The 11,259-nt window shown below is 41.8% G+C and overlaps 1 protein-coding gene across 1 annotated transcript in view; it reads right to left on the bottom strand.

Annotated features, from left to right (window-relative positions):
- Positions 1 to 4,767: 4,767 nt before the first annotated feature.
- TINAG (tubulointerstitial nephritis antigen) overlaps positions 4,768 to 11,259 on the bottom strand; it is a 265,652-nt gene continuing 259,160 nt past the window's right edge. The window contains exons 10-11 of the mRNA XM_068233344.1: positions 6,802 to 6,841; positions 4,768 to 4,899 (exon numbers count right to left, since the gene is read on the bottom strand). Coding sequence (XP_068089445.1) covers positions 4,768 to 4,899; positions 6,802 to 6,841 — 172 coding nt within the window. The remainder of the gene's footprint in view (positions 4,900 to 6,801; positions 6,842 to 11,259) is intronic.

Raw genomic sequence — 11,259 nt, 5'->3', positions numbered from 1 at the left:
AGTGAGCTGCACAACGCGGCTCACTCTGACGACCACAACGAAGAGCACCAGGCGTCGCGTTAGGTGCACGTTATGTGACCTTAACGTGGCACCTAAAGCAACGTCTTAGTGTGCAAGTAGCCTTAAAGTGACACTGAAGCAAGAAAAAAAAACTTAGGATATAATGGATTGTATGTGTAGTATGTATACTTTGTAAAACATTAGTAGCAAAGAAAAGGCTCATATTTTTATTTTCTGTTCTACTGTATAGCTGGTTTTCTATAACATTGTTTCATTCTCTAGTATTTGCAGTTTACAAATTACACTATGGGCTTGATTCACAAAGCAGTGGTAACAGTTATCACGCTGTGAAAAATGCTTCGCAAAAAATTCAGCGTGAAAAAGGTAATCACGCGGAAAAATTCATGTTTGCGCGATAATGCAAACGCAATAACTGTTTTCCGCTTGAAAATAGCACAAAGCACTTTTTCACAGCCGTGATAACAGTTATCATGGCTTTGTGAATCAAGCCCCATGTATTTTAAATGATGAAATGCAGCAGAGCTAATGACCCTTTGAACTTCCTGGTAGAAAAACCTTAAAGTGATCCCGACCTGAATCTTGGGATCAAAATCAGAGACATACCTTAAGAGAGAGAAGCCTCTGGAACCTACTGAGGCTACCCTCACTGATCTGTAGCCCCCCCCCCCCCCCTGGTTGATGAGTGCGACTCCCTCCATACAAAAGTGCGCAAGCCCGCGGCTCCAGCTTACTGCGCATGCGCTGGGTTGGCTATTGAGTGGCCACGCTGGAGGAAGGAGATCTGCGTGGCCCCCCGATATAATTAGTGAAAATGCATTGTTGCTAATGTTCTGGGAGACGGCACTCAGCGACGGGGGACAACACAACGGAGAGGGAAGCCTCAATAGGATCCTGAGGCTTCCCTCTCTTTAGGTAAGTATCTAATTTTGCACCCAAGCTTTGGCTTGAGTACTCTTTAAACAAACAACAAACAGTGATAGACAGGTTGAGATAAGTGCTTCAGAAAATAGCATTGCTCTCTAACTAAATTAGTCGGAGAGCTCAGAGAAGTTATTTTGCATAGATAACTGAAATGTATTAACTATTCCTGTACTGAGACAGTATGAGATTCCGATCTGTGCTACTAATGTTCAAATTCTTAGCTGTACTACCCATATAAATCATTATCTCATAAGTTTATTTTCTTTAAAGTTAAAGTGTACCCTAGGCGACATGTGACACGATGAGATAAACATGTGTATGTACAGAAAACGTTAGGATAAGCAATGAGGGGTTTTGAGTCAGACGACCAGAACGTTTTTTTTTTACAAAAATATCAAAAATGTATTAATCACACAGAAAAAAATGTGTATGTACGGTGCAAGACATGTTAATAACCAAGCTGTTTATATTTTGTATTTTGCTGTCTGAAAGAGTTAATTTTCAGGCATGCAAGTGACTGCTTATCTTATATCTCTGGACTCTTAATAGACTGCAGTTGAGCAGAAACAATACAACATTCAATCTACTTTGTAACTGTTTAAATATAAAATAAAACCATGGGATATATTATTGTTTATGTATCTCATCAGTTTATTTTCACCCTGGGTTCACTTTAAGGTGAAAAATAAGCAAGCTCTGTGAATTAACTCCATGGTGAGCAAAACATCCAAGCCTTGCGATTTTGTGTCCTTCAAAGATCCATGCAATAGACGCTATAACCTGTGCTTCACAGATTGTAATAATCATGCGTGAAATGTACTACGAGTATAATTTGGCCATCACCTCACCTTTCACCACATTTAAACCAAAACACGTTTTCAGGAAAAAGGTGGATGTTTGGCTGGGGGAAATGTTCTGGAAATGGCTTTGTTAATCCACTTGTGCATGATGGGGAAAGATTCTCGTGCTTTAGGATAAGTGGATAGAGATGACAAGACAAATAATCCTAATATTTTTGTAAAGGAGGAACCTCCTCACATTTGGTGCACCGCTGACAGAACACAATTGTGTTACCAATGTGTAATTTCTGAGATAAGGCCACCTGCTTACAATCTGTATACGATGATTATGCTCAGAAACACATTTTCTTATACTGTTCTATATGTTAATCTTATTAACCTGCTCCTAGACTGAATATGATACAGAAAGGGGGGGGGGGGGGGGGGGGAGTGTTCTACATTTTCAGCTCAGACTGGTTTGTTTTGGGAAAAAGGAAGAACCTTAAGAAATGTGTGGTTTTAAAAGCTGAATTGTATATTATAGGCTTCAGCCTATGACAGTGGATCGCTCATGTCTCCCCCAGGGGACAGCCATGTCCCACGGCTGTCCCCAGTACAGTGCTGCCTTAGATCACAGCGCTGTACAGCTATACCGGCTAACAGTCTCCTAGCTGTGAACGCCGCTGGAGGCTGATGATGGAGCAGAGCTCCGTCATTCAAGCGGGAATCGTGAGGTGATCGCCTGCAATATCCTCCCCTAGCACTTCACGCCAATTGGCATGGAGCAGTCATTGAGCGGTTAAACCCAGCAGCTTTTCATTAGTTACTGTAGCTGGCAGGTAGATAATTAATCAGCAGCTAGAGGCTTTGATAGGTTACATTGAGGCAGGGGTCACACTTGAGCAAATCCGCATAATTTTGCCACAGACAAAACTAAAACACACGCAGAATCACATATAATGATAGTCTATGGCGCGGCTGCATTCCTGGAGGCATATGCAATTTCACATAACGAAAAATATACAATCTGCACTACTTTACCGCACAAAGCATGTGGTTTTCAATAAAAATCAATGGCTCTTGTAAAACAAAAACAAAAAAAAATGCTTGTTAAAAGGCTCTGCAAATCTCACAATTGTGCGGCAAATTGCTTTCGGGGAATAGTCTGTAATTCCCGTAGATGAAAGTGTGATCCCTCCCTTTATTGTCTTCCGGAGTCCGTGCAGATTTCAACAAGGAGATTATTTCTGGTCAGGAGCCCCTTCACCAGGTACTCCCAGATGCATGCTGCGGTTTTCCTTGAGAGCCTGATTGGTATTTTGGTACTCTACTCCTTGTAGTCTGAATAGTGGTTAGTAAGGTTGGGAATGGGGGGGGGGGGTGAGTTTTTTTTTTTCTATACATTTTACAGGCAGTGAGTTGACATGCACAATTATCCTGAAACACAACTGATCACTGTGAACAGGGCCTCAGCATTCTCTCACAGTTTGGCCCGTGTGCCGCATCACATTGCAATGCAGAAGCAATGATACTTCTATGGGGCACCTGTAACATTGAGGTGCGATTGAAGTGTAATGGATTAAGGTTGAAGAGTATGGATTAGGGTGTGAGAAGCCTTAGGGTACATACAGACATCAGACCAGAGTCTTTGGAAAATGAAAGATCACAGACCAATCTTACCACCCTTCCTGTAGTATAAGAGCCATACTCTACACAGTCTTTTCTATGGAGCTGAACTCCCCATCAGGAAAAAATCTTTGCAAGATGCTGCACACACAGATGCTGTACAGACACAAAAGATCAGTATCTGCAAAAGATCTGTTCCTGCCAAAAATCCATTCCTGCAAATTGCAATGATAGTCTATGAGATCTGCAGATCATCATACACACATGATTTAACTGCCATTCATCTGCAGATCTTCAGATCTGAAAATCCATCCTGGTGGATCTGATCTGCAGATGGATGTCAGTTAAATCATGTGTGTATAATGATCTGCAGATCTCATAGACTATCATTGCAATTTGCAGGAACGGATCTTTGGCAGGAACAGATCTTTTTCAGATACTGATCTTTTGTGTCTGTACAGCATCTGTGTGTGCAGCATCTTGCAAAGATTTTTTCCTGATGTGGAGTTCAGCTCCATAGAATAGACTGTGTAGAGTATGGCTCTTATACTACAGGAAGGGTGGTAAGATTGGTCTGTGATCTTTCATTTTCCAAAGACTATGGTCTGATGTCTGTATGTGGCCTTAGTGTGATGGCCAATGAGATGTAATGCAAACTGTATTCAGTCTGATATTGGGCCAATCAAATACACTTTCTAATGGTTTTAACCGGCCCCTCTTGTTGATCACCTCTACTGCCTATAGCTAAAGGCGCTGTTGCAAATGAAACAGGCTAGGCATTGTGTGTCATCAACATTTAAGCGAAGGATGGGGGGGGGTGAATGTTGGGGGTTGAGGCAGCATGTCTACCTCATTCCCTTCCAAACAGGAACTACACACAAAAGCAGGAAAAAGGGAGTCAGAGGTGTCTTGGTAAAAAAAAGGTGCATGTGGCAATGCAAAGCACTTGCTAGCGGGTTTCCCCAGTGCCTGCTATTTTATCCGGTGCCTCTGCTTTGCTGCAGAGGTTTTTAATGTCAAAAGTGGGGGGAACCTTAGAGGTTAAAGTTGGGCACTGGGGGGGGGTGGAGTTACTGTTAGGCACCACCAGGGGAGTTTTAGGGTTAGGCAGCGGTGTAGAGTGGGTTCTGTGTGAGAGGGTTAAATTGTATATTACCAATATTTTACTATCAAAATTAAATAGTAATCTCACCAATATTCTAGTACAAGCCTTTTCTAGATGCACGCCTACACATCTTAATTTCTTTAATCATGGTCAAAATCCTAATGCAGCAAGGGACTGTAAAGTAAACATTTTGATTTCACTGTCAACTCACTGTAAAGCAGAATTAATTCTTCCTCCTGTTAGAGATAATATAACTTATATTTTAACCATATGATTAAATAACTGATAATCACAATTTAAAAAACTTAAGACTTATTAATAAATGTTTGTATTAACATGACACCAAGCTGCTATTATCAGGTTCTCAATGCCACATTCATTCTCTCCTCGCTTAATTCTGAAGTATCCATTTTCACCCCATGTGTGTCCCCAGGAATTAGCAACAATCTGAAACAGAAGAAAACTTGCTATGAAATCACATTCAGTTTTAAAAAGTCACATCAAACATGAACAGATATATGTATTGCAACTCTGTTCCAATCAGAGTCGGACTGAGACACTAAGGGCCCACCAGGAAAGTTTCAGTGAGATTAAGGTCGGAGTTCAACCCTCTTGGAGATAGGGTACCAATTTATAAATCCAAGATTGTTCAATTTTTTATAAATCTCTTTCTATGTCACCACCTCGAGTAGAAATATGTTGCTTGATAATCCCCTTAAATCTCAGACCATCAGGGAGTCCATTGTGGAAATCTCTAAAATGCTTTCCTAAAGGGCTTTCCAAATCACCATTTCTGATGTTACCCACATTAATTTGTCACCTATACGTTTACTCAAACAATTTTTTTGTCTTTCCAATATAAAGTAAGCTGCAAGGGCACTGTATAGAATACACTACACAACATGAATTACAGTTTATATTCTCTAGGCATTGACCTGAATCGGCTGCAAGCCATAAACCAGAATTGATAAATCATGCAACCACGTGGCATGATTTCTGCAAAAATACTTTGCACAAATACACAAGCCATATGTAAAAATACTTAAAAAATCAGTTTAAAGAAGCATAGCCCTCCAAGTCTTATTAACCCCTTAATGCTATGTGTAGGTTAGGTGGCCACGGGGCATGAGCCAGTATGTAAGTATGAGGCTCTGCCTACTGGTTAATACCAACCCACATGACTTTACACGCTGGCAAGGTACTTTGCAAAGCACTTGTGTCCCAATGTGTAGGACAAAAGGCTCTTGTTACCCCCTGTGTCCAGAACACAGTCAGTATAATGGTATAAGTGCTATCACCTCCAAAAAAAACTTGCCCCATGAAATTACATGGTTTTAGCAGTGAGAGGAAGTGAACCCTTCCTCCTGACACATGGACCATATAATTGCAGTTACCACATGATTTTGTGTTACTACACAGAGGGTGGGCTCTTGTAGTGTTGGTAAAAAAAGAACATTTTCATTTTTCAGAAATCTGGACACCAATAGAAAAGGAGATGCACACCAATAAAATACTACATCAGGAATTTAGATTTTTTTTTCGGTGTGTGCAAACTCTACAATTTGTTAAAAATAGATTTAAATAAATGGATTGAAAATGTAAAATATTTATCCTTACAGGGAAGTTGCATGAAAAAAATGTAAGATCTACTTACCTGGGGCTTTCTCCAGCCCCTGGCAGCCTATGTGTCCCTCGCCACAGCTTTGGTGTCCCTGGATCCCCTCTATTGCAGATGCCAACCGTCGTCCTCTTCTGCGCCTGTGCGAGCACGTGGTCGCGCCGCTCATGATCGCGCTCATGTGGTCTGGAGAGTTCTGCTCAGGAGAAGTAGTTCTGTGGCCACACCCTCGCACAGCAGAAGATGCTGACCTGGCGAGGTCGGCATCTGCAACAGAGGGGACCCCAGGACCCCGGAGCTATGGCGAGGGACATATAGAAAGCCCCAAGTAAGTAGATGTTGTTGTTTTTTTCCTGCTGGCACCTTCCCTTTAAGCTTTAATAAAACTAAACGCCACACTCTCTGTCCTGAGAAACTTTAGTTCTGGGCAATGAAATTATACACATTGCTGAGCTCGGTGAACAGATAAAGATTCCACCATGGAGGTGGTCAGACTCAGAAGATAAGTCATAAACCAGCATCTCTTCAATGTACATTCAGAAAAGGACTTATCTTGTTGTCTTGTAGCATTTGTTTTGTTGTACATTTTTTTTCTAACTATCGAACTAGAAATGATTATCAAGTTATTTTTTTAATGGACAGAGGCAATTAAAACATTTTCCATTAGATAAACTCTATCATATTCTACACACTGCAAATAATTTGGAGAATTTATGCTGGATTCAACTTACCCAGAACTTCTCCTTTTCTGAGTTTCCTTGGGCACCCCACCTAAAAATGTAACATAAATCAATCAATTACTTATGAACTCATAGAGAAATAACATCTTATAAATATTATATACTTTTGGAAATGTCACATTATGATTTTGCATCGTAATTTCAAATTTTGATGCAAAATTATTGTTAATTCTCGCTAGGCTTGTTGCTGCAAACTTTCACCAAACTGTAGGCTGTTGCCATGGCTGCAAGAGTTGCAGGGCCGCATAATCTAGCATGTCTGGGAAATCATCTCTGGCTACTAGCTCATTTGTAAAACATTTTAAAATTCTGTTACATGTCCTCAAACAGGAGATGGAGGAGCACCAAATCAAAGAGAGGAACTTTTATGTGCCCAAGCCAAGGATCTCAGTACCAATGAGAGCCGTCAAACGTACGCACAAAAAGGCTGGCACCACAAAAATAATAAAAGTTTGCTCTTTATTGAAATGTCATTAAAATGACAAAGTTGTCAGGCCATAGCCTATTCTTTACTGACAACTATGTCATTGTAATGGCATTTCAATAAAGAGCAAACTTTTATTATTTTTGTGGTGCCAGCCTTTTTGTGCATGAAATTCTGTTACAAAAATGTCTGTGTATCGTATGTTTTAGAGAAAGCGACTTACATTTTAATTACATAATGACTGTGGCGGCAGCCCCAGGACTGCCTAACGCCAATTGGTGTCAGGTCCTGGAGCTGCAGTTTCCCAAGGAACGGTTATGCGCATGCGTGATCGTTCCCTGCCAGTTCAGGGAGCAGAGCTCTGTGATTAGCCTGCTAGCCGCCGATCGTGGCTAACAGGCTGTTTGTAAACGAAATGGGAAAGAAATCCTCTGTGTTTACATCTGTACAGCACTACGGTCTCCAGCAGCGCTGTACGATATCGGCGATCCCCAGCCTCTGATGCCTATGAGAGGCGAAGAAGTGCAGCAGCGATCGGACACCTCCGGCGGCATGTCCCCTTAGGGACAAAATAGGAGGGAAGTCTGATAGTCATGATCCTTAGCTGGGCTGTGCGGGAGGCTGAAAAGCCTGCACAGCCCAGTGCAGCAAAAAATGGTCTGGTCTTTAGGGGGGTTTAACACTGTGGTCGTCAAGTGGTTAAAGAAGTATCCCATCCTTAATGTTTACTTTTTTCTTTTATAGATTGGAGCAGAATTTAAAAAAAATTGTGGTTTGCTGGGCTTTTATTGCTCTATGCAATACCATTGGAGTAATTACCCTGAACTTTTTTCACTAGCAAGATCTTGGAAGGTGTGAATGATACACATGTGACATATATGTACTCTATGGACTATATATATTGTATGTATGCATAGATTGCTGTTCACATCCCATCTGATCTATAAAGTTACATCTGAGCCCCTGGAGTTACCCTCAAGCTGGAGTTAACTTCAGGCCAGCATAACATGTTTTGTTACATTGCTGTTCCACCTTTATCTTGTCCTAACCATTTTTATCTGGTGCATGAAGGCCAAAGCCATTGCCTGGACACGAGGTTTGCACGCTCAGCTGTGTTGTATTGCGCAAAAGAGGATATCATAGATTTGTAATGTGATCACGCGCCTACGACAGCGACCGTATGTGCACTTGCGTGTGGTATGGTTTAGGGAGTATAATTGGGTTGGGAAAACGCCTGGACTCCGGGACTTTACTGAGACCAACTGAACCGACGTGATGGATTGTGTCACCAGGTATTTTCCCCTACGGAGGATTGACGGAGTCCCCTCTTCCTTGGGTGATATTACTACAACACTTGGTAAAGAAATGTTGATGCATGCTTACTAATAATTACTAACCCTTCAAGAGACTCTGAGGCCTGGAACCCACTGCAAAATGCTATCGCTAATCGCAATCGCAAACGTTTTGTATGAGCAGTTTGCAAGTGATTTAATGAGCGTTTTAGGGAGTGATTTTAGAAAGTGTAAACAATTTGCCGGCGGTTGTGTAGCGATTAGCGTTTTAAAGTCTGATTGGTCTTTTCATTTATTTTTAATTTTGGTACAGTGTACATTTTCTAGCAAAATCGCTTCGTGCAAGTTTTGATGAGCGATTACGCCAGTGATTATATACTTTACATTGAGGCGTTAACGCTAACAGAATGCGGCATGTCCTGCGCTTGCGATTTTGGGAATCACAAACACTCCAGTGGAAGTTGGCACATCTGTTAACATTAGCTGAGCGTTTTTGGAAATCGCTAGTGTTTTCAAGCGCTCCCTAAATGCTCTGAAAAGCGCTCTTGTGGGTTCCAGCCCTAAAGTCTCTTAAAAATTCTCGTTTTATTACAAAATCCTGTTTAACATATTAGCCCTACCTAAACCGCCGCATCCCCACTGCTGTAATCTAAATAAATCCCCCCAAACTCCCCGGGGGGAAATCCGGGCAGCGCTTCCGTGAGAGGCAGAGCTATGAGCCGCAGCTCTGCCTCTCAGCACTTCTATCAGCCCGGATTGCCGCCTCTCCCCCGCCCTTCTCAGTCTTCCTTCACTGAGAGGGGCGGTGGAGAGGCGGAGATTCGCCGCTGATAGACATGAATGGCTCATAGCTCTGCCTCCAACTGCAGCAAAATCCACGACCAAGAAAGTCGTGGATTTTGCGGGGTAGAGGGAGGGGGGAGTTAGGGAGGATTTAGATAGATTACAGCCACGGGGATGCAGTGATTTAGGTAGGGCTAACATGTTAAAAAAGGATTTTTAAGAGACTTCAGAGTCTCTTTAAACTATGATTCTGCAAGCCTAGACAATTATTATAACAGGATTGTAGCTCAATAAATATTATTATTGAACCTTCCCTCATGTTTTGCTGCAATTCATTTTACCCACTACAGTAGTGAGCGAAGTTAGAGGGTTTAAAAACCCTTCCCGTGAGGCAAAACATAAATTGGCGACGAGGATGGGATCCTTTCTTTTAAAAATCATGTTGAACCTCTTGAATTGACCTAATGCTACACTTGGGGATTCCCCTGTACACCAGGAGCTCAAAATTGAAGAAAAGTCAGAAAAGGGTTCAAATGTGAATATCTCTGTAATGGTTATAGTTAAGGAAAAAATTCCAACATGGTTGTAATGGTCTGTTTTCTGAGGGCTGGTGCACACCAAAACCCGCTAGCAGATCCGCAAAACGCTAGCAGATTTTTAAACGCTTTTTTTTATTTTTATGAGGCGTTTTGCTAGCGTTTTGCGGATTGCTGCTGCGGTTTTCAGTATAGTAGATTTCATATATTGTTACAGTAAAGCTGTTACTGAACAGCTTCTGTAACAAAAATGCCTGCAAAACCGCTCTGAAGTGCCGTTTTTCAGAGCGGTTTGCGTTTTTCCTATACTTAACATTGAGGCAGAAACGCATCCGAAATCCAAAAAATGCCTCACCCAGGCATTTTTCGTTTCTGCAAAACGCCTGCCGCTCTGGTGTGCACCACCCCATTGAGATACATTGACCAAGCAGATCCGCAGCCGCAAGCGGATCTGAAAACGCCCAAAAAGCCGCTCGGTGTGCACCAGCCCTGAGTCTTATTTGCACCTGTTGGCATTTTGCCAAAAGTTTTAAAGTTGAATATCTTGTTGAAAATCAATATTGTTTACTTAATAGTTTGCAGTTTGCCAAGTGTCACCTCTTGGTAAAACCCCACCCACTTGGCAAGTTGCGCCCAAAAAAAAAAAATTTGATAGGTAAGTTCAGGCTCTTTCCCGGGGTAGGCTGAGCGTGTCCATTGGTGTGGGTGCTTGGTTATTGGCCCGGGAACCCTGGTCTACAGTTAGTGTGCACTGTGAGTGAACCACTTGAGGCTGAAACTAGGATTTGTCTGAGGTGATAAGAGTGTTGATATTTATAACTAGGTAGAATATTTGTCTGTCTCAATTTCAAAATTTAGTGTTTTAAGATGTTTAAAAGAGAGAATCAAAAAACCAAAGAGGAAGTTGAGGTTCCCGGCTACAGTATTTTGACACAAGCAAATTTGTTCTCTGGGCTTGTAGAGTCATGGGAGAGTAAATTAGAAGATGCTGAACCCCTAGATGTAGTGAAAACTCTAGAGGAGGTTCCTGTTAAGTCAGGTGATGCAACTGCCTTAGGGCAGAACCCCTTAATGTTGTTAATGTACTTAAAAGGGTCCCTATTAAAGTGGGTGATGTTGTTTCCTCTAGATGTAGATAAGACTCTAGAGGGGTCCCTGTTGAAGCGGGGGATGTTGTTGTTCTCTCTGGATGTAGATAAGACTCTAGAGGGGGTCTCTGTTAAAGTGGGTGATGTTGTTCTCTCTAGATGTAGATAAGACTCTAGAGGGGGTCCCTGTTAAACAAAATCCTATACTCTTGATGATAAAACAGGGATAGGAAACAAGGGGCAGAGAGTAACCTAACCGTGAATCTCAGCTCTTCCTAATAGGTTTTTTTAATACAGTCTGTGTCTTTGTTGCATAGATTTCGGAG

Source organism: Hyperolius riggenbachi, chromosome 4, assembly GCF_040937935.1.
Source record: "Hyperolius riggenbachi isolate aHypRig1 chromosome 4, aHypRig1.pri, whole genome shotgun sequence".
NCBI lineage: Eukaryota > Metazoa > Chordata > Amphibia > Anura > Hyperoliidae > Hyperolius > Hyperolius riggenbachi.
The sequence above is the reverse complement of the archived record's forward strand: the minus strand, read 5'-3'. Positions and strand labels throughout refer to the sequence as shown.